The sequence below is a fragment of the Poecilia reticulata genome, chromosome 11, assembly GCF_904066995.2.
Source record: "Poecilia reticulata chromosome 11, P_reticulata-male-v2, whole genome shotgun sequence".
Classification (NCBI taxonomy): Eukaryota; Metazoa; Chordata; class Actinopteri; order Cyprinodontiformes; family Poeciliidae; genus Poecilia; species Poecilia reticulata.
This window is the reverse complement of record NC_088840.1, coordinates 12,713,268-12,737,987: the sequence shown is the minus strand read 5'-3', so window position 1 is coordinate 12,737,987 and position 24,720 is coordinate 12,713,268. Positions and strand designations below refer to the sequence as shown.

The 24,720-nt window shown below is 40.0% G+C and overlaps 1 protein-coding gene across 7 annotated transcripts in view; it reads right to left on the bottom strand.

The window, feature by feature from the left end:
• The window catches only part of elmo1 (engulfment and cell motility 1 (ced-12 homolog, C. elegans)), a 98,398-nt gene that overhangs the window by 6,807 nt on the left and 66,871 nt on the right, over positions 1-24,720 (bottom strand). For 6 of the 7 annotated variants that reach the window (XM_008421812.3, XM_008421815.3, XM_008421816.3 and 3 more), the window contains 3 exons: positions 21,257-21,393; positions 4,495-4,658; positions 2,366-2,478 (listed from right to left, as the gene is read on the bottom strand). In XM_008421812.3, coding sequence (XP_008420034.1) covers positions 2,366-2,478; positions 4,495-4,658; positions 21,257-21,393 — 414 coding nt within the window. Of the gene's footprint in view, positions 1-2,365; positions 2,479-4,494; positions 4,659-16,905; positions 17,341-21,256; positions 21,394-24,720 lie in introns of those variants that run through there. The other variant, XM_008421818.3, reaches the window with a different exon arrangement.

The window sequence follows — 24,720 nt, the reverse complement described above, 5'->3', positions numbered from 1 at the left end:
GGTTACTGCGAAGCGAGGAGACGAGATCGACTGTTCGGCTTCGCCGTCAGGCTGATGGATCGGTGCGCCTGCAGGTGTCTGCGCTCCGGAGCGCGAACTCTCTCTCCTCTTGGCTTCGACTGATTCAACAACATGCAGCCATGAAAGATGAGATACAAAAAAAGTTCTGGCCAAGATTTTCTTCCTTTCATAAAGTACACCTGGGTGAGATGAAAATACAGCTACCAGCTATAAAACCGCTGAAGAAACGCTGCACTTTTTTCCCCCCGTGCGCTTCAAGAACAGAAGCTTTCCGAGAGAAATATTCGTTTTAAATGGACAGCACAGGATAGAGAGGGGAATAATTCAACAGTGGAGTTGAGGTCAATTAATATTTAATGCTATGGATACATCTGATCAGGATGGAGGATCTTTAAACAGTGAGACGAGAAGAAGCTGCGGCAAGTTTAAAACTAGGGCTGTGGTGATACAATAATCTCACGATAAAATACGATACACGGCATTCTGTTCACGATACAATATATACTGCAATATTTTGCAAATGATACAATTCAATACACTTTTGCGATTTTCTGAAAGATTTTAGAGGGACAGAGTGATTTTGGTGACATTTTGTGACTGTTATAGAGTTGGACTGAAATAATTTAACTGAAAACTTATTAACAGCACCAACTACACAATACCTGGCTCTGGTTGGACATGGACACAGACAGCTGGACAAAATGAATCAAAGAAGCGGTGAGAAAACATGTTTAATTGAAACAGGAATCACTCTAAGCCTGATGACCTAATCACTCTCCCTGCAAAGCAAGCAGTGAGTGAGCAAGGTGACACAGTTGGATGTTACGATACTTGCGGATGAATATCAATTTTTGTCTAGGAAAGAAAATATTGATATATATCACAAAATCGATATTATTACACACCCCTATTTAAAACGGCAAAGAAAAAAATAAATAAGAGAGACGAAACAAACTGTTAATCGTCATTCAGCTTAATTAAGGCATCTAAAAAAGTGCACTCCAAATTTACACACATGCCCAGCTGGCACGAGAACAAAGGCTCAGAGAGGAAAGACGGATATGTGCATGTTGTTGGAGGACCGATAGAGGAGAGGAGTAATTTGAAGGCTGAGCAGATTCACCCAAAAGCAAAGCACTTAAAACAGAACCGAGATAGCAATGCTCCAGAGGAGCGGGATAAATGGTAATCTAAGAGAGGAAGTCAAACCAAGCTGCAATAAATACATTCAGGGTTAAAGATTATCTGTTATGCCTCTGAGCGGTGAGGCGAGGTATCAACGGTGGCGTAAAGTTGGACTCATGTAAAGATGAGCAAGTTCTGTGGTTTAAAGGTGGGACATAACAACGACAGCCGCTCCGAACCTTTTTGCACAAAACACTTCAAGGTGAGACTTGGATTCCCTCCTGGAGATAAGAACCATGAAAGGGTAATAAAACAGAGAAGAAAAACCCCCATCACCGAATATCAGCACCAAAGACGACGAGGGTTTTACATCACAGCTGATCGTACCTCGTTAATGCAGGATCCTCTCTCAAATCTGATTTGCCATCTTTTGTCTTCCTTTGAAGGTTATGATTATGTAATCCTGCTCTGATGGCACCTGACCAGACAAATCCTAATGAGGATGTAAAGCGCTGAAATGAACCGACTCAGAGAGACCCTCACAACACCTCCAAAAAGAAAAAAACAACAACAAAAAAAACATGTTATTTCAGAGAGCAAAAGTTGGAGGGGTTATGGCAACAGTTGCTACATTTTTAGATAGAATATGAAATGTCAGACTGGATGATTTTAACGCACTCCGACCCGAGCAGACGTGTACATTCTTGGTGGTTTATTCTTATTTTCCATCACTGAGGAAAAGGAGTGCCATTACAGCTGCAGAATCTGCAGTTAAATCACTACGCTGATCTTCAAGTTTTTAACTTTATAAAAACGTTTGTTTTAACCCAACTGCGGCCGTGTTTGCATGCCGCGGAGGTGTGTCGTGAAGGGCAAATGGGAGTAGGAAAGATGTCGTGCACGCACTTTTGAAAAGACTCGCGATGCATTTTTTATGCCTTAAAAGACACCCTGTTCCACTCCGTGTCTCTCGACTTCAAAGGTTGAGAGAGAGCCAGAGGATTCGTGCAAGTGATCATGAGTGCAGATTTGCAGCAGTCCAGAGGCTCAAAGATCCCCGCTGATGAAATGTGTCGTGCCTGGTTTTCACAAAGAAAAGGGACCGAGGAGACGGTGACGAAGATCAAAAGGAGGGATATGAGGAAGAAATCAGAAGAAGGAGTCCTTGCGGATGGAGGAGTGCGAATTAAAAACCATGTGTGGGTCCAGAGCGCCTCACCTTGCCTCCTGCGACTGCTGATTTTCCTAAAGCAGGTCCCCTCGCACAAACGGTTGAGCCTCTGCTGTTTGATCAGCTCCATGATCTCTGGCTGGATCTTTTCTCTCAGCTCCCTGTGGGAAAATAAACACAGATTACTCGTTTGCGGAATCATCTGCAGTCTGTTTAAAGTGGCCCTGAACTGCAAAGTGTATCTAGAAGATTAAATTAGCCATCTAAAAAAACAAAAAAAGTCTTTTAAATAATCTGTGTTAAAAGACATTAAATACACATGCACAATCAATCCTAGTGTTTGTAATTCGGCAAGCCTGAGACATGGAGGAAAAACCAGCAATAAATCAACGAGACCAAAGCAGTTTACAGAGAGAAGTTAAAATTTACAACTATAAAAAAAATGTTTATGTAAGCACGAACACACAGAAAAATCAAAGATGCACTATGAGGGCTAAGTTCATGACATGCACAAGCCAAGTCAAGAAGTTGATTCTCAGCATTGATTTGTGGGCTCTGGACGAGACCCGAAGCCAATTTTACACAAAAAAAAAATAATAATAAAACGATTCACGGAGTAATTGGTTGGTGACGCAATTTGGCCAATTTTACACTTGACCAGCCCCAGGCCCTTACCTTTTTCCAACTCAAAGATAAGATTTTTTTCAGTGTGTGTGAGCTGCTCAAATTAAATCCGAGGAAACGCAAAACAAGCGAGAAGCTATTTCAAAAGGCAACAGCATTCCTAATACCGGATATTGGATGTTGGTCCAGGCTACCAATCAACTGGGAATTTTGTTCCATCCCTTTGAAGAATCAGTATCAGCAGGTCGGGGTTTTTAACCAAATCAGATTATCGGCCAGAACATCTTGATGAGCGCATCTCTGTTTTTCTGCACCCTTCATTCATCATTTCAACTTTCTTCTTCATCACCTTTACTTTGTTTGGTTCATTGACCGTCCCACTCAAGACGTGGATCTGTGGTCAGAAATCTTGAAGAATTTAGTGAACAAGGTGAATATTATCTCTCGTGCGGCACTTTTCTGCTGCCGCCACACACCTCTGAACGCCTCGTCTACTTTGTCTTATTACGACGTTGCAAGCAGGTTCAATTTAAATTGATTAATTCAAGTGAATGCGGAAAATCTCGCAGCACTGGATCGCAGGGGCAGAACAAAGGAAAGGCACCTGGCAAGGTGATGGAATAAAGAAATGAGGCAAAAAACCGTCAGGGATTGAGGAGTACCTATCATGACGCATCTGTAAAACATTGATTAGTTCGACTGGAGAGGACATTCAGAGATGAATTAAGCAACAAAAGAGAAGGAATGAAAGAACAAATAAAAATGCCTTTTTCTTTTTTAAAGTAAATATTTCAGTTCGTTCTGATTTCCTCATCCGCAGAGGCAGCGGTTACGTTTTAAAACGCGGCCTTTCACTTCCAGAAGCTTCATGCTGTTCTGCAGTGAACGTTTAACTTATTCAGGAACTCCTTGTGTGCCGTTGTGTCACTGCATTGTGTCCGGCGGGATTAGGAGTCTGTGAAGGTTTTGGTCTCTCCCCTTCAATAAGCCCTTAGCGCAGCATTGATTACCGCTGAAAGAGACGAGTTCTCTCAGCGCAACGATTTCTCAAAACTGCTACCTACTCCATTAAAAACAAGGACAGAACAATGTTCTCCGATACAGAACTTGGATTAATGATACACGGGCTCTCTGAGAGGGCCATTAATTGAGCGCAGACTAAGAAGGCCGCCTGCAGATACTTAGAATTTAATGCAGAGATTCATCAAAAAAAAAAAAAAAAGAGCAAGTTGGTGCAGCCTGTTTTAGGCCATTTGCTTGGCATTTAGATGAAAAATGTAAAGAAAATGGAAAAGCTATTCCAGAGACATTAAGGATTATGGTGATTTGAATATTTGCACTATTTTGGCTTAAATACCCATTGAGTTATGTTAAAAAATGGATTACAACAGTTAATACCAATAGGATTAGGCAGATACTCCTAGTCTATACCGTTTACTCCAAACGGCATAAAATGAATTTTTACTAGAAAGATTTTACAATCTGGCAAAAAATTTTTTTTAAATAAATAAAAAAAGTGGAATTGACCATTTGTTTTTCCCTTTTAGACTTACAAGATGGGCCGGGACTGGAAATCTTCCTGATTCATCCTCTCGGACTGACGTATCTTCAGGATCTCTGTGTAGCTCAGGTTCTGCAGGCGACTCTTGAACTGGTCCAAGGAATTAGGCTTCACAGAGAGCGCTCGCATGATCTGCTCTCTCACCACCTGCATTACCTGGAAAGAGGCGGAGGAGGAGAAGCAGGTGAGATGGAGAGAGATGCCAAATGTATTTCTGGGGGATAACTTTGCTTCTTGATTTTAGAGTTCACCAAAGCATGGAAACTTTTCCAACAATATCAACGTCGCGCTTTTATTTCCATGGGGTTTCTGTCTAATCCGACTAAAAATGAAAGGAACTGAGCAAAAGAAGCCGATAATTAATCAATAAACATTTTTTCAAATGGCACCGAGTACATGTGTGAATTCACTCAAACAGTTTTCTTCAGATCGCAATGGGGGGAAAAAATGAGCCACCAGGACTAAGAGAAATATTTTTAAATTACCTTACATCCATCTAACAACGCAGTGTGTCGTTAAACACCAGCATATCCATAAGCAGCTCATACCAGATGGCATTTGAATAAACCATCCTGTGTGTCTGTTTGTCCTTGTCATTTGTTAATGATTTTTTTTTATTTTTTATCTGCTCTCACGGACAACGTGGGTGAGAATTATAACAACAACATTCAAGGAATGATTTATGTCCATTAAAACAAATATAAAAAAACCCACTCAGAACTGTGAAACCTTTCTGTGCAGTAGAGAGTTTATTTCTTTGTGGTTTTGGGTTACCAGGTTCTCACATAAAGGATGAACAGCAGCATTTGTGGCTGTCACTTTTTTATGGTTCAGAGCTAAATCCAGATATACACATTGAATAAAAACAACAACAAAACCATTTTGTTTACCTCTGTGTCCGACTTTAAATCTGAATAAATGTTGAAGTCGGCAGGGGTTGCCAAAATAGTTTCAGATTGTTAATTGCCTGTATATTCAGAAGACGGGAGCAACAATCAGGGTGCTCCAGCACCAGCTGATCATTCTGCAACTTGAGTGACAACTATGAAAGTGACTTTACTGCACTAAGTGACAGTAAGTCTGACTACTATTATAGGAGTTTTTGAGCTTATTACAACAGAAGAAAATTACATTTTCAGCAGTTTGACAGAACTGGGCTTATTTTAACACCATTATTAAAGCTTGATTTTTTTTTTTATAGCATAAAAGTCTCTTCGTTATTCTGCATATGCACTTGGAGTTGAAAGCTAAAATATTCAAAAGCAGCTCCTTTCATTTAGCTTTGCGCTCTAACAAGTAATTTGAATTCTGCATAATTATGATTTGAACAATAACATAAACCAAAGGCCTGCTTTGTTTTCCCCTTTTTCCTTTTTCTGAAATCATTCAGCCAGCAAACAAAAGGGTGTTGACAGAGAATGTTTGTCCTCATGTGGAGAAGTTCACTTTCAACATGAGTTTCTTAGGTTGTGTTGAACTCTAGAGCTCAGTAAAAGCTTGGTGGCTTCAATAAAACAAACATTTCTGTAGCCAAGAATGGTTGCTCTATATGCTACAGATGATGGGGAATCAGATGTGACACGCAGCTCTGAAAATGGATCAACATTGTTAGCTGCTGCTGCTGGGCCTGCAGCAAAATCATCACTGGATCAAAACCCTTTTCAAGTGACAGGAAAGAAAACTGATTTTCCTTCTGTATTCTATAAACACTACAGTCGCAGCATCATTACGTGCTCAAAATGATGTGCAGCATTAATATTTTCCGTCTCGTTTGCTTCTTGGTCTTCATGATGCTGTTGCAGATGAATCTCCACTGGACTGATACTGTAATTAAATTCAACTCGGGTGGAGTCGGTTTAAAACTTAATGACTTCCAGAGTCATTAAGTTGGTTGCAGTGGACTTTATTTAGGGGTATCAAGCTGACCGGGGCTGAACAGAAATGCATAGTACTCTTTTTTGTTTGTTTTTAATGTTCAGAAGATCTGAAAACCCTGCATAATTTTTTTCCTCAATTATGCTGCACATTTTGTCGTTTGTGCAGATAAAATACACTGGAATTTGTGATCTAATGAGAAAACGTGAACATGCTCAGTAGGGACGACAACCTTTCCGCTCTATAACTGCTATGTTCTTCTGTGATGCACTAATCTGCTAGGTCTGGTCTGGATACTCAAGTTTAATGACAAGGCTTAAACCCGTGAAAAATCCCAAACAAGTCTTATGCAATCTCATTGCTTTTTTTTTTTTTTTTTTTGCTGCAAGGCGATTACTCATCATTTGGAGGAACCTTTGGACTCCCACCACTCAGACTGAGCCAGCAATAAGGCTATTAAAAATAGAAAATTTGAGCCTCTGGAAGTGCATGTGAAGCATAAGCCTGAATCAAGCAAGAAGAAACAAACAAACAAAAAAAAAACTGAAAGATTTTAGGTCACTAATATGAGTGTGATCCTCCTTAATTGTCATCAGGACTCTGTGTGCATAAAGACGAGATCTGGACTGAAAGTCCTGCCTCTGAAGATGAAGCTGCAAATCAATATGGACAGACAAAGAAGCTAACTCAATTTGTTATTCGGCGTCTGCTAAAGTCCGGTGTTAAAATGCTGGTGGGAAGCTTTTAGCCTGAACTTGTCGCTAATTAAACTTTAATCAATGGATCTGAACACATCTCTACGACTAAGCAACGAGAAGAGCCACTGATTTTAGCCACAAATCTCAACGTGACATCATATTGAACCTGCAAACTCCACTGTCGACGTTAACCACATTTAATAATTTCGTTTTTGGATTGATTTACAAAAAGAACCGGGCTACATAACCACGTCTTCCCTCTTCGGTGTGGCATTATATCTGTTGCTGAAGCTGATGCAAAACATCTGTGGCACTGCAAAGCCAAGCCGTAAAATACCCTTTGACAGGGCAGACAAGGTTGAGACAAAGCCGCTGTGTGCTGAGCTTAACCTTAACCAACATCATTTTCAAAATGATGCAAATGGAATTAAATAATGGCTCCCTGACACGGACGTTTTTTTGCAGAGATAAAAGAAAATTTCATGCCCTTCTCCCTCAAGCAAGACTTGGGAAAGAATCAAGCTGCACATCTAATGAGACAGGAGGAGGACTTCAGCGTCTCTGAAGTCTGTGCGTCACTTCAAATGTTGCTTAATGTTTGATTTAATTCTCATATTCAGAATAAAAAACTGAGTTTGCGCCGCCTGATTTAATTAAAATGATATCCATTGTGCCTCGCTAAAGTAGCCACATCACTTGGCTACTTTTTCACATTTTGTCACATTTTGACATTGTTTTGTTTTAGGGTATGTTTCCATCTGTTTTGCACACAAACAGATTAATTTTTTAATTTTTTTTTTACAATTCTTAAAAAAAAAATATTGATTGGGATCAGTTTGGTGGTTGTGATTGTGATGAGAATGTGAACTTTTAAGAGCCACTCATTGACACTGTTAGGATGAGGTCCAGCATAAAATCCAAAACAAACAGTAAATGCCAGTGATAAGAGAATCTGCGTTTTTCTTTCGGTCGAGAACATAAAATCCGAGCTGCGATGCGAGCCTGTGGTGTCGGTGTATTTTTTTTCCATTTGCTTTTTTTGGCATACAGTACATTTCTCCCTCTATCCATCTGTTTAAGGTGAACAAATGAACTGTTGGGTAAATGAAGCCATGCAAAGAGGAGTGATCTTTACTCTCAATCACGTCTTTAAAATTATAAATCAAAGCATTCAGATAATTAAGTGCAAAATGAATCCCATTAAGATTGGGAATGGTGCCAAAATGGATTATTATTCTCCTGAGAACGTTAATCAGTGACCATATTAAAAAAAAAAAAAACGCAATACAAGAAACAAAACATCCCACTGTAATTAAGAGAAGATAAAAACTGTAAAGCCTAAGATTTTATTTAAAAAAGCAGAGAAACTGTATCTTAAAGCATCACTGTGCTTTTTAGCCAACCTGGTTTTCCAGCCGTCATCCCTGGAGAGTCGTCATTAATATGCCTTGTTTGCAGCCATGTCTCCGACAGGAAAACAGTTCTGCAGGCCCATGTGGCTGCTCTCATCCTAATTAACACTGCGAATATTCATCACATTTAATACGAACACATGGTCCTTTGTCACCGGGCCGGGAATGGATTATGAATATTTTATCTGTACCCTCCATCAGCAGAGAGCACCTTGACAGAAGCAAGGTGAGCTCAAAGAAACTTCCACTTCGCCCTTGTGTTCTTCTCCCTGTTCTGTCAGATCCACCGATAAAAGCTTTGTTTATTCTTTTAACCTTTTGGCAAGCAGTTCTTTTTTATATATATATATATATCTGCCATTTCATGTTTTCTTATCTTTCCTTGATTACGCAGGCGCAAGGGACGTTAGATACCAGGGCAAGTGTCAGCCGAGTAATTAAAAGCCATTCCAAGAACCGCCAAACACATGTAACAAAGACGCCGACTCGTCCATCACGTCCTCGCGCCTCTGAGATCGTCCTTCCAGCGGGAAGGACCTTCTGCAGCCGCTCCGCACCATCCATCACGCTTCCCCTGCTGCAACAAATTACCGTCCACTTCTCGTCGACCAATCGGCTGCGCAGCCGCTTCGTTTAGCTAAGAGCTCGCTAATGACATCATTTAGCAGCCGTCAGTCAAAACTGAGCACGCCACTCAAGCATTTGGTGGAGAAATGCTGGAGATCTTCCTGGAGAGACGCTTTGTTGGGGCGAATAACAAGGCTGTAATCATGGAATAATGACTTTCGTGACGAGTCCCTGAAAGCAATCAAGTATCCAATCTCACTTGGCGATAATTGAACCCGGTTACTGGAGGGCGTCACCACGGCAGGCGACACACGCTGGATGCAGCACCAGGGAAAGAAGACGTGCCCATAAGAATGCAAAGAAAAAGTGCAAAGTCATTCCAATATATTTTTCAACTGATAGCAAAGTGAAAGTGGGAAAATAAAGAGGGCAAAACGTTTTCCTGCATGGATAAAATTCTTCCAATTCAAGATATTTCTTCGCAAGAAGAAAAGTGGAAATGTAACAATCCCATCCATTAAACCTTTAAATATGCTCTTGCTGCCTCCTGCTTCCAAGTTAGTTCGCAGTCATTGTATCTGCACATTTAAAGTAAAAAAAAAACATCAAGTTAACAGCTGGATGTGACTTTAAAGTGCTGTTAAAAGCCCTTTGCGTTTTACTGAATGCTTTAAATTTCTATTCGACAGCACTTAGAGAACCATAGGAATAATAGCTCCGCACACTTAGAATCTTGACACATGTAAAGCACATAAAGCAGCATTAGTCCTCTTATAAAACATAAAATGTGGAGAAAATACAACATAAGCCTGAACACAACAGGTTGACTAATGATCCTGTGATGTTCCTTGTCATTTTCTTTTTTAGTACTCACATCTGGAGCAGACTTGAAAACCCACAAGCTACACGCTTAGAACTCACTGATTCTGTCTATAATCCCAAATAACACTCATTCAGAGTTCCAGCACTACAGATCAAGTCAAGCCGACAGAGAAGCTGCATTTTTCTTGAGAGAGAAAAAGAAAGAAAACAGCTCCACATGTGGTGTGGTGCAGCCCATGTGAAGGATCAGATGGAAAAAAAAAAAGTTCACCTGGGAATGCAGCACTTACTGCAATCTCATAGAGAATCAACAACAAAAGCTGAGAGTCGACCTTGACTTAATTAGCACTGAATTGGTTTCAGGCATTTTCTACAGTTATGCTACAGAAAATGTTTTTTTTATTAATTAGTCCAGATGGACGATCAAATTGGTTTTGATTAAGCATCTATTCAAGGACTCATCGTCAGCAGGGCACACGCTCTAATGCTGTTCGGAGAAACTAAAGCAACTTCCCCATGAATGATGCAAAACTCATTCATTTAGGCCAGTTATTAGGCTTTCAGAAGAAAATGTGCAAATTACCAAGAAAAACCTCCCCCCAAAACCTTGATGTTCAAGATACACTGGCTCCCTGTAGCTCGGAGAATAGACTTTAAAATACTGTTGTTAGTTTATAAATCACTGAACGGTTTAGCACCACAATACCTTAAAGATCTGTTATTACTGTACCAACCATCTAGACCCCTCAGATCTTCTGGTTCTGGTCTGCTCTGCATCCCCAGAACCAGAACCAGACGAGGAGAAGCAGCATTCAGTTTCTATGCACCACAGATTTGGAACAAACTTCCAGAAAACTGTAAAACAGCTGAAACACTGGGTGCTTTTAAATCTCAACTTAAAACTCACCTGTTTAGAGTTGCTTATGGCTAAATTAGGGTTAGAGTGTGGGTTTTGATGTCTTCCATGTTTTTATGTCTTTAATGTTTTTAATTTCTTTTTATTTCTTTTTGACGTTTTAATGATGTAAAGCCCCCCGGAAAACGTCCCAGTTAAACGACGTTTAACTAAAGTTCTACGGGGTTTAGAGTCCCAGTTGACGGAGTTTCAACTAAAAACCTAGAGGTTGGAGTCCTTGTTTTTGACTAAAGTCCCTGAGGGTTAGAATCCCAGTTAAACGGCGTTTAACTGAAGTCCTAAAGGGGTGCGGGTTTTAATGTTTTTTTTTTTTAATCTCTTTCTCACCGTTTATTTAATGTCACATGCTGTTTTTATTTTAATTATGTAAAGCACTTTGAAATGCCTTGCTGCTGAAATGTGCTATACAAATAAAATTTGATTGATTGATTGAAGACACAATTTCTGAATCATAAATGGAAATGTGGTTCCAGAGAGTCAGAAGAAATATTAAGCTACACCAGCTTATCTTACAAAAACTGATTCTCAGTAGAAAATATTTACATCAAGGAAACACTTACTTAGAAGTTTTGTCTGTTTTGGTCAAATAACTTTTATTCTGTGAACTTGTTTTATTCGCTGCTTTTATTCACGAGCAAACCAATTATTTGAACTTGCGTCATTCTTACACCATGTCCCATTACAGCCACAAAATGTGCGTTTTATTGGGATTTTAGATTAAATTGTGTAATGCATGCAGTATGGTTTTAACTTTTATGACTTTTGTCCAGGTTTCTTTGCAAAATAGCTCAACGACAGTCAGATTGGTTGGAGAGTGTCTGAAAGCATGACTATTTATGCTTTGCCTTGGATTCTGTTTTGATTATTATTTGCTTCTTTGTAATGATTTATCACATAAATGAAATTAAAGCTTGTGGTTATAAAGTGTCAAAATGTGAAAAAAGTTTGAAGATGACTTATTTTGTGTTGTACCGCTTATCTGAGACTGGCTCTACCAAAGCCAAGCTTTTATTTTGTTTTCTGCCTGAGGAACGGTAATAAACAGGAATAAAAAGGACTAATCTGGTGGTTTCCCCTGGTGGTCTCATAATTACTGACACGATTCAAATTGATCATAGATTTAAGCAGTGCCACATTAATATCTGATGATAAACAAGACCTCAGGTAACCTTATGAGCATTGCTTTTGGAATCAATCTAGACTAAATACTGCAACCACAGACACACAAGTAAGTCGAAAGCTAGAAAAATGCCTGAATCACAATGCATAAAAACTGAAGTCTGTGTGTCCATTTCCCTGCTGATTTCTCATGAGCCTAATTATCTTGATTCACCATAAAACAAAATGCTGGGCTGGCATCGCCGTTCCTACAGCTCCGATGGTTTGATGCTAATGACGGATGATCTCTCTGGTCCGCTTAGTGAGCTTAGCTTTGCCGTTCTCCATGTGAGTGGGCCAATGCTCTCAGAGATGAAAGATCGCCCCCTTAGGCGCACAAACACACAATCATGAAAAAGTAATGCACCGAAAAGAAGAAGAAAAAACTGACACAAGTCCCAGCAGAGCAAAAACGAAGAACAGTCACGCTTTGCTCTTGATACACACTCGCATGCAAACAGTGGGGAAAGCAGAAGCACACCGACATACTCAAAGGCTTGTTGTAGCACACATGCATGCACGCATCTTCGGATTGTGCTTACACATGTGCAAAAACAATAAAGCAAACCTTGTTAAGAGAGTGGGAGGCGAGGCAGCCAAGCAGAAAGATATAAATAGCCTGTCTGAAATTCAACAATAGAGGTGGTGGTGGAGGTGGTGCAGGACACTGGTGGGACGGGGAGTAAAAGGAGGGGGACAAGAAAGAGGAGGAGTATAAGGCAGAGAGAGAGAGAATATGAGACAAAAGAAGTAGAAGAAGCTGCAGGAAGGGAAGAGCATAGGAAACAGACAGCTGGTGAAGAGAGGTGCATAAAACCCGTAATGAAATGAGACAACAGCAGGTCTCATCGCAGGAGAGAAAGTGGAGCGGGGAGAGGGGCAGGTTTTCCAAAGCATGATCCAGGTACAGTTTCTTTCAAAGCAGGACAGCGCTGTCCCCCACTGTCCCTCACTGTCCCCGTTGTCCCAAGTTGTTCCTTGGAACTCAGATAAACGGTCATGAATATTTTAAGAGAAGCAATAATTTCATTAATATCATATCTAATCCAATCCTACAAGACCCCTCTTTTCATGTAAATACGCGTACAGTATATGCCAACTCTTTAGGTTGGACCAGAGTCAGGACAAAGTCTGGACCTAAATCAAGGGTTTTTAAAAAAACCAAACAAAACTGAAATAGTTTATTCCTCGCTAAAGGACACGCAGCTCATGCAACGAGACGCTACATGATACAGGAATGAGATGAAGTTCTTGCAGTATTTTTTTTAAATACTGCAATTTAAATATTTTTAAATGTAAATATTTTTCTCATCACAAATGAAATGAAGGTTTCACAAATCATCCAACATCCCAGTCCAATTATCACTGGTCCATATATTGTAACTTCAAGGTAGTCATAAGTAGATGAAAACGCACTGATATTCTTGGTTATTGAGTTTTTACAAATAGAACATTTTCAATAATCACGGTTCAGTATAGTTTGTAGAGACCATTAGAGGTGGTCCAGTTTCATGAAAAAGTTCTTTAGTTTGCTGCCAATGGGAAGCACTACAGATGCTAGTTTTAGTATCATCAGGGACCAATAGCCAGTCACTGTACTGTCACAGTGCTTAGAAATCAATCATTTTCTGTCAAATGCTCTCTCAATATCGACTAATTTTTATTAAAAAAACTGTTTAATAGCTATACAGTAAATACCAACGCAGATGTCAATAAATACCAAGAAGAAAAAAAGAGAGTACCATATGTAATACATGTAGGTATACGGCTGTATTTATGGGTCGATCTATTAATTGTTTTTAGTGGAATTGCTGATTTAAATTGTACTTTTAAAAACCAAAATAAAAAGGGTAATTATTTATAACTTAATTTAGGCTTAAGAAACAATACCACAGAAATACATTTGAATATTTATTGTTATTTATCACGAACATTTGTCCATATAATAATATAGCATTTCAAAACTTTGATACTGTTTGACAAATTCTTTTAATAAATCATTTACTTCGTCGATGTGCATGATTCTCTTAGAATTTTTAATTTTTTTTTGCATCAGGCTTTTTGTGTTAAGTGCCAAACTCCAAAACCACTTCCTGTCTTATTTCACTAGAAAGAGGAAACGTGGAGGCACATCTTTAAGTCTGAGGCTCATAATAAACACATCGCTTTCCACTTGTTGTAGAAAAATTATGTTGTTTTTTTTTGACATCTTGAGATCTTACACCACCTAGTAACTGCAACTTTAATCTCTTACAGCTTCCAAGCACCTTGTGATTTCCAAAAAAAAAGAATAATGTAAACTCGTTACTCTTCTTCATGGCGTCATAAAATGTAACGTTCTGGCAGAAAGGAGGCAGTACTCTACATTTATTCACTCTCTTATTTCCCGCCAGCACGGACACATAAAGACCAAATGCTAGTTAAGTTAATTATTTATCTCTGGCTTTTAGGTTCGTTCAGCTGAAGTGCTACTTGGACCAAGTTCAAGATCGCCAGTCTGAGGCCAACTTTAATTGACGCTCATAAACAGCGCGAGCAACCACAGGGTTCTTCTGCAGCATTACACCCAGCTTGTTATTTTTATTTAATTTATTATTTTAATGGCAGAAAATGCAAATACATAATTTCGTTATGTAAAGTTGATGTAGAATGTATTTTCTAATGCCAGAAGTATAATATATTTTATATTCTGCTTTTACCAGAGCTTATGACAAAAAAAATAAATAAATAAAGTCATTTATGCAGGGCAGAGAGCCTCCATTTAGCTTGTGTTTCCTCTAATGCAGGCCAAACCATTATCACAACAAGCTGGCTGGCTGTGATGTAGGCTTTTTGCATTTTTCATGTCCACGACGGTTTAAAGACGACAGTGAGGCAGGGGTGTAATTTGCACTTATTTGGATTCATGGTGGAAGGCGCTCTTAAGGCTTAGCAACACATTTGTTGCTACTCTTGCTACAAAAGAAGACAAAAAATAGAAACAAAACTTTAAAAAAATCCCTGAATGCATTACTTTTGCTGTTATGGAATAAAAAAAAAAATGAAGCTGGAAGCTAGAAACATGTTTCATCTGCTACCTTAGCAGAGCCCAGTCCTCCTGTTCTGTTTACGTCAGTAGCTTCTGCCATACATTTTAACTAAAACTACTCGGAATGTCTCATGAGCTGAATCATCAAAAAGAGTTGCATCAAAACAAAAGCGTAAACTTCCAAGGTTTAGTTTAACATTTCTATAAATGAAAACGTCTTGTAGGTTTATAGGAATCGGCGACACGGTGAGCTAGATGAGCCTGTATCTGGCTACTATGTAGACTAATGCATGAATTTTGTATAAACTGCACCCAAACACTTCCTATATAACTACATTCAAACTTTCCGAATGAGTTTAATCAAGGTCATAAAAGACCCACGAGAGAGACAGAGAGATTGCTAGGAAGTCATTAATTATCCCGGATAAATCAGGTGAAAATAAGATCATTAAATGTCACAGATATTCGCTGAAGAATCAAATGAAATCGGTCAGTTTTCAACTTGACCAGCCCTGACAGGAGACTGGCCGGTCACAAACTCTAAAAACAAGTTACTTAGGCTGAAACTACAGAGAACGAGTCCTCAGTTGCTGCTGGTCATTTTACTCCTTTCACATTTTGTACTTATTTAATTTATTATTTTATCAATAATAAATTTCATAAACTCTGTTGACTTTTCTGAGATTGGAAAAAAAGCCATCTTCCGAGGGACATGATTTCATAACTGGTAAAAAAAAATTAACTGGTCCAGAGTTGATTTTAGTAGATTCTAAAAGGGTTTAGTTCCTCTTTTTTAATATTTTAAATTAGTACTAGTTTTTTTGTAACTGTCTGTCACACACTGTAACATCGCCTCTGTTCCTAGTACTTATAAATAATTAACAGTAAAAGCAACAAGGCTTGTAAGAAATATTCTGAACACTAAACCACGGCTCTTTACATTATTTTTTTTCCAAATGATTATTTTTAGGTAGAAAATAGAGAATCAGAAATGAGCAACAGACCTGATTGGTGGCCAATATCTCTGATTATTGTGTGTAGAAAATGCTAACGATAACAAACCTTTGGATAGTTTCAAGGAAACATGATACTCAGAGGACAGATGACCGATTCACCATAATGTCAACACACAGACAGATCTTTTCTCTGCTTGATCACTCCGTCATCCGACCAATATTCTTTACATACAGATATTTCATTTGCATGAGGGAAGTTGACCTCGGCGACATCAGAGGCAGCATGCACACCGACTGCAGAAACCCATCAGAGAGAAAGCGAGAGCAATATTTCTCTGTTTTGCCCTAAAACAAATAAAACACAGTGCTGGCAGCCTTTCAAAGGCTTCTGCTCTACAATCTGGAGCAGACCTTACTCTAATCCTGTGTCAAACCCCTCTGGCTCAAACACTGGCTGAAGCTCATCCAAAGCTACCAGAGGCGGTGTGGAGTCCAGAGGAGCAGAAGTAGAGGTGTTGGATTCCTCTGCTGACAAACAGTGGGTGTCGGTGATTTGGAGTAATCCCACCAACAACAACAAAGCCCGACCCCCCCCCCACCGTCACAATAGCGCAGATAAATACCCCGATGGGGTGCACAGTGGATGTGTGCAACTAGAGGCAGAGTGAAATTATAATCCAACACATAAGTGTGCGCACGTTGATACAACGGCTGTAATCTGGGTCCCGCTCTATCCTGCTTACGCCTGGCCGAGCCCACACTGCCCCATCTGTCCCTCCTCCCTCATCTTCTCCATCTCTCCCCTGGCTTTTCTTCCCTCCTTCCTCCTCCTTCACTTCCCCCTCTCCTCCTCCGCATCCAGGCAACAACACAAACAGTCCTCTTTCTCCCGTTAGGACCACCTTCTCCTCATCCTCCTCCTCGTCTCCTCTGGTGCTTTCTCTCGCCACATTTCCAATCTCTGTACTTACATGTCACCTCCATGGCTCAGAGCGACGTGCGATACTCTCCACAGTGACTGATGAATCCCCCGAGCCGCCGGTGGAGAACGACTTTTCGGCTCGCGGCAGGGAGGCAGGGATGGGTGGATAGATGGAGGGAGCAGATGGTTCCTCAGAAGAGCAGTCTGGCTGACTGTGGACAGTTAGCTATAGCTTTAGCCACAATAAGAGAAAACTCATCTGTCAATGCCGTTTCCTTTTTTCTTTTTGTGTCTTTTCTTTCCCGTTTTAGCTCTCGCTCCTGCAGTTGCCTCTCTATCTGAGCATTTTCTGTTCAATTAAGCCCGCCCCTCATACATTAAGCTTCCCTCCCCATCATCTAGCCACTATTATAATATCCTATACCTTTTCTATTTGCCTTCCTTTCTCCCTCTGTGGCTCTAAGAGCATCAGCCAAGCTGCTCTGCTTCACTTATGTTGATCTCTGAGCTTATGCACTGATTGGACCCACGCCATAATCAGAGACACCAATGGTGATGCAGCAAGCGGATCACATGATAAATATAGGTGTTTGTGTGTGTGCAAGAGTGTGTGTGATTAGTCGTGGAGGGAGAGAGGGATGAGAAGGGAGGAAGAGGAGAAGGGGGAGGGGGTATGTGAGTGGCTGCAAGCCGCTACATCACCGAGGGATTTAAAAAAAAAAATTTTTTTCCAAGGTCTCAAGAAGAGAGAGATGAAGGCTCCCTCTTCCCCTCCTGTGGGGAGAAGAAGGAGGAGGAGGAGGAGAACGAGTTGGGCTGTGAGCGCGGACGCTTGGATGGACGGACGACAGGCAGCCTCACGAGTCGCCGATAGGCGCGCTCCCGCCGAAACAAAAGCGAATACGCACACAGAGCGAGTGGCTCCATTTTAGCTAAAACAGAGGCAGGGCAGTGTGCCGCCGCCACCGACGTAATTGGACGGGGTTGCTATGGAAACAGGGGAAACGGCTGCTGACGGACAAAGCAGTGCCCAGGGGGCGTCAGACTTGCCTCCATTAACATTAAACACACCACAAACACAAACACACACCTGCCTCGTCTTGTACCGAGCACCACATTAAGGCGAAAGAAAAATCAGCAGGCCAGTGTTTTTTTTTTTTTTTTTAGACTGTTCCCTAAATTTGCATATTGTAATGCGTGCAGAGTGACGCTAAATCAATCAGCCACAGAGTCCGAGGCAGTGAAATGGCAATCACGCTGAAGAAACGGACACACACTTGCAGTGCACGGCGACGTGCGCATTAAGACTCTGATAAAAACTCAAGTGCTTTAGTATTCCACACATCAGTGCTGTCAGCGGCCAATGTTGAAGCTGCAGGGAAGCCATACAGATTAGAAAATGGATGCCCGCTGAATTATCCTTGATCCCCCCTTATTATCCACCCACATTAGGATGCATACGTAAAGAGCATAGTCCCTCTGATAATGTGCTGACATGACATTTTAAATTGCAGAATGCATTCAAATGTGCACTCCAGTTTCAGGCTGACGGTTGTCACGAGCTACAAATTCAGTCCTCGTAGCAAGAAAACCACAGTTCTTTTGCTGACTGCAACTTTCTACATAGCTGGGGGTGGGGGGAGAACATCAGAAATATTACAATTAAACAAGTTTGATCAGTTAGACATAAGTAAAATTAAGGATCATTGCTGGGCAAAATCCTCCACCAAGAAGCACATTCGCTTCCTTCACCAAGCAGTAATTAATCTGAATTTTACAGTCAGTATAATCTGAGGCTGAACAATTGTGACGCTTAGCATTAAGCTCTGCATGCATCGTTTAGCTAATGCCCTCACACTAAAATGTCCTCACGTCAAAAAGGTACTTCCAATATCCAAACTTTTAAGGTATTGACAGCAGGTACAAAGAAAAAAAAAAATAGGGTGCACAAGTATGTGAAGTCACACCAATCAGATGGAAAAATATTTTTTTTCTACACAGGCGGGAAATCCATAAATGTGAGCAAAGACCTGGTAGTTAATACAAACTGGAGCTGCCTACTCTCTCCTTGTGTATCAATAGCTCAATAAACTGTAACACAAACAAACACAAGGAATAAATGCCAGGAGTAAAGCCATAAACAGCTTTTTTTTTTTTTCCTATTGTGAATTCACAAAACGAATAATGCAGCCATGCTGGCGAGGCAGCTAACAACTAAAAGCTTCATGTGGGTACAGAGAGTGTTTTGTAGCATCCATCTGGTGGATGGATGCTGCTGCATCTCACAGTTTTATTGAAAATCTTTGATTCCTGCTTTCCGCTCAACATCAATTTGTCATTTGAGTGCAGATTTGATTTGCTTTTAGCTCTGAATCCTTTGTCCTGACCACTTCCAGATAACCAGTGAAGACCCCTAATCAAAACTGTTAGCTTTCCCTCTGAGTGCATATTTTTAAAAATACAAGTGTTCTTAAAAACAAACAAAAAAACTACGGCACAAAGTAACAAAACTGTTATAATCACTCTTAAAAGACCATGGCCAAACTTTAGAAAGACGAGCCATAATTTTGATAGCAATCCTTTTAATAAGATCAATAAACATTTCTAAAGAAGGACGTCACTACTCCTTAAATCCATAATAAGGATGCTGCAACTTGAGACTTGTATGCCTTTGTCAACGTTCACTTTCCCACTACACTACAATAAAAACCACAAACTCTTGGAAGTGCATTTTTCCAGATTTTGGAGTCTGACTGCAATAATAGCTCCACCCTGAAGCAGAGCTATTTTCTGCAGGGTGACATTTTGAGAGCAGCTCTAAGCAGCGGCTCACTTCAATCACAGCTAGTAGGTCTGAACCAGAAATTGCACAGTGGACTTTTGTTCTTAAATAAACTGGTATCCTGAGGAGTCTGGCAGCTGCGGAAACACCTCGGATGCTGTGATTTTGATGAATTATTTTTATTTTTTTTTTCCCCCTCATCCAGTGGGTACAATTTTAAACGTAACTGATGTTTCTGTAATTTCTCTCAATGATTTTTTTGCGCTTTTAATTTAAAAAATTTCGCCTTGGTGTGTTTCTTTGTGTTTCCGTCTAGTCCTCTCAACCCCAACTAGTCGAGGCAGATAGACGCAGCTTCTGACTTCACTTCATTCTGATCAAGGACAGCACTCCACTGTTGGCTCAGGATGAGAAAACCCCCCAAAAAACATTAAACTGAAGATTTATTACAATCTTTTTTTTTTTTTTTTTTGTCTGGATGATAGTTGGCTATTCAAGCTTTTCATAACCACACTCACTCTCATCAAGGTTAACAGAATTAATCAATCCAAACCTTCTTGTAAAATGCAGCGAAGGAACTTTTCATGAGATTTAACACGCAGCATAAATCAATCTGAAACAAAACGAACCGACTGTGGTTTGAAGCTCGTCCAAGACAAACCCAATCCGTCTGACAAATCAGGAAAAATGCAGAGAGCATCTGCCGCTTCCTACAACCGATGCCCAATTGACTACCCGACGTACAATATCGGTCATGAACACCTCATTACTATCGCCATCTGGCCGTGTGCATAGACACGGTTCCCGTGTGAACTGACTCAACATTAGCCAGTTTACAGGACGTTTATCTTAATCCAAACTCCTCTGAGCTTCAAGTAAAGACAAAAGAACTGATTTAGGAGATTAAAGGGAAGTTTACAAATAAAACTAACTTCTATCTGAGGAAAAGTAGAACTTTTTTTTTAAAATGTGGACATTTTTTGTGCATTTGTTACACCTACTATCAAAGATTGTGACTGTACTGAATTTGACCACATGCAGCCAATAAAGCAGGACTGTGCCATTATTCAGCAAGACATTAAATAATTAAAAAGTAAAGCTCTATTAATAATTATCACAACACCTAAAGGAAAAAATTTCCAGTAAATATATCAGTAAACCAAGAATCAATGCAATGATTTCTAAATGTGTCCGACTTGTTTGCAACCAGAAGTCTTGATGTGAAATAAAAAAATCCTAGTGTCAAGTGTAATTCAAATTTCCAGTCCAATATAAATGCACTACATACCAATAATACAAAAAAAACAAAAACAAAGTAGGACAACATATGAAAGTCATTGTGTTTTAAATTAATGGGGATTTAATATCAACTGTAAGCCTACTGAGAAATTCTGGAAATATAAATACACGAACAAAAAAAAAACAAAAACAAGGATTTTACAAATTACATGTATTCAAACAAAGCACTTTCTATGGTGGGGACAAAAAAAAAAGAGACATCCACTTATGTCTCTCCTCTGGCTGTCCAGTAAATAGTGTACAAGTAGAGCACATGGATCAAAACACCTCTCAGCATGAAACACAAGCCTGACCCCGGCAGCGAAGCCATGCGGCCTACCTTGTTAAAGTCTTCGCTTGTGGCTCGCATCTCCTTCCAGGTCTTGTTGAGCAGCTGGATGCAGATGCAGAAGAACTCCACAAAGGAGCGTTCGTGGGTGAAGAACATGGGGTGGAAGTCATGACAGTTTTCACTGGCTGTGGAGATTAATTAGAGAGGCAACTGGTAAGTATTTGCAAAGGGTATAAATGATTCAATATGTTAATAGCACAGCAATATTACACTTTTTTTTATTTGTATCTTTACATTTCATTTCAATCCTTTTTACCTGTCTGAATATCTTAGAAGCTTAGAGTTTGAAATATATAACTTTAGTTATGTTCACGGAGAGGGCTTACATTACTGAAGTGTATAAAAGTCATGGTTTCAACAGCCACAAAAAGTTTTGGCCTTATTATTTTAGTCAGTATTCTGGTAATTAAATAAAAACCAGAGGAGAATGACCTCCTTTATTAAAGAATCATATTTGCAGCAGGAATTTTAAATTATACGACAAATAAATCATGTTGTGATTAATCATGTTTGTGAACTGGGGTATTTAACTCCAGTTCATAAAGACCAAAATTGACCATTCAATTCAGCCTGAAGCGTGAACAGTTGGATTCAAGTATTTTGATGATCCACATTTAAATTCAAACTCTCTAATAGTGTGAAATATCGCATGCCGTTTATGAATTATATATATATATTTTTCCCACTATAACTATAGAAGGAGGCACATTTGTTCCCAAAAAAAAAAAAGAGCCAAGAACCTCCACAGAGAATCCATTTAATTGAGATGAGAGCATAACCAAAATCGAACCTACTCATCAAATTCAAAACGTCCCCTCGAGGCAAATTCAGTCCAAAAAAACTAGTTCCAGCTAAATTAAGTCGAGATTCGTTTCTTATCCCCAGACCCAAAACCTGTTGATTTTCTCCATTAGCAGAGCAGCGAACCACTTTAATCCCAGGATTTGTGTGGGAGTGGATTTGACATGAGTGTAAGATGGGGAAAAAAAAATAAATAAATAAAAAAATAGAGACTGGGCTCTTGAGTACCCAAACTGTATTAACCCAAAAGGTACAATAACAAGCCTTGACATTCATTCGAACTGCATTCGCAGCGCTCTCGCCTCGCAGCGATGAGTGGCGGCTCGGAGCCAAAAGGTTGGTTCACTTAAAGAGTTTCAGAGTGGAGCAGCAGGGGCGCCGGCCACCACGAGGAGCCATGAAATTGGATGGAAAGGGTCGGGCAGCGATTGAAACTTCACAGTGTAATGAGTGATGCCATCAGCCCACAGGCACAGAGACCTGGGCCTTGATTTTCAAGTGATGGATGGACGATTAAAGTGGAGGACATGGTGGCGATTGGGGCTCGATGTGCCACCAAAGGCGGCAGACGATCGGAAAACTAATGGAGTGGAGCCAAAAGAGATGCCGACAACCTGCTTAGCCAACGGAGTTTCACTCATGGCTAAAGAAAATTAAATAAGATGAAAACAATAAAGAAATCAAAAAAAGGAAACGGGATCAGAGAAAAAAAAAATCTCTCTCTAATAAATTATCTTGTTTTGGCAGACTGACAAAACCGATTAGGCGTGTTGAACTCAGAGCTTACAAGGCTGTTTACTGACAGAGCCGGCGCAGCCCCTGAGGTAGCAAGGTGAAGGGGAATGACATGTCAAGGCTCATTTGAAAGATACAGACAGCAAGTCGTCTCAAGCGACTCTGCAGAAATTTCTCCCTCACAGACAGTTTCAACGCTTCCTGCAAGGCTAAGCAAGAGTCCAGGCAGCAAGGTTGAGGCAAGAAACAGGGCGACACAGTGTCCTTCAAAGAAAACTATTTTGTTATGTACGGTATTTCATGAAAGTTGTTATCAGGACGCACATGTTAATCAGCTGAACGTCATCCGTTTTGAATGTAGGGATTATTTTCGATCAAATTCCAAATATTTCATTTAACCTTCTGGAAAAGACGCATGTTTTAGTGGAAAGTTGCTTTTGCAGCACAGAACATAAAGAGAAGGAATTATTTGACAAGTTGACGTTTGTGTTAACTTGCCATCTTGTTGGAAAATGCAACACCTGACAATTCAGTAAATTAAACTCTTTGGTTAAAATATATATATATAAAAAAACCACACAATTTTCAAAGCATCTCAAACTACAGCCAGGGTAGGATGATGGTAGCAGGACGGTGTCGGGATAAATATCACCACAGGGACCCTAAACTCTCGCTGTATCCAGATAACGGCTCAGTGGGGCAGGTGTGAACTGTGACTTGTTTAAAGTCATATTTTATTAATCTTTTGGGTAACGCATTCGGGTCTGCAGCGCACAGTCTGGCTGAATGCTTAATGAACCCTAATGAGTTTGCTTTGTCCTCTATCGTTTCATCCATCTGCACGGCCAGATGTTTACACGCTCATGAAGTGGGTAACTGGACACGAGGATGGCCGGTTCAGGTTGGTCTCAACCATATGCTCATTTTGGGTCAGCAGAACTTAAAAGTGCCACGACTAAAATAATCACGCTTAGCTGAAAAGCTACTTGCCTTTTGCGCAGTGAGGGCAAGAGATGAACTGGGATTGGGTTTATGAGACTGAGAGAAATAATGAGTTTTTGCAACAGATGGTGCAGATTTTCCCTAATCTAAACAATGTTAGGTCAGTCTGGGATTTTGTCACTAAAAGTGAGATTACAGAGAAGCAAAATCCACAGGACAGAGCTAAAAATAAACAAACAAATCAGCCAAATGATTGATTTCAACAATAAAATTAGGGGAAATAAGTGGTTTCCGGATAGTTGGACTACTTCAATAATTTAATTTCTGCAATTTGCTCTTGTTGTAAGGTTTCTCTTAAGAAAACCACCTGGCAGCATAAACAAACCACCTGGCAGCAATAAATACAAAATGTAAAAAAGTGATGTTATAGAGAACAGAGCGGGGTCACACATAATGTAGTGTGCTTGCTGATGGAGGCTGGGTAACAAACAGCAAACTAAGTATCTCTGCCGCTGGTTCCTGGAGAACCATGTGGGTTATTTGCAGCAGCGTTTCCACGAGCAGGAAAGCAACACAAAGCTGTGCGTTTGTTTTCGACGCCGCAGTGACGTGGAGCACATTGTTTTCAAGGTCACAGCAAAGGGTTTCTTGCAATGCTGTGGGAAGAAAATTGTTTTTAGAGAAATACTTATTAATGTTCAAGCACAGTGCAGTATACTCTATATTGAAGCTGTTGCAGATTTTCATTTGTTTTATGGTGAAAAAAATAAAAAAATAAAAATCACACCACATTCGAGTTATAAAAATAGAGCAACTTCTATTTCTATTTTCCAACAAATGTTCTGCTCTTTTTGTTTGGGACAAAAGATTAAAAAAAATTGCTTTGTTGCCTTGAAAATGTGGGCTGAAGTAAAGCTGAGATTTACAGCTTTGTTTCGACAAAAACGTGTGATTCTTATGAAGAAACTATAAAC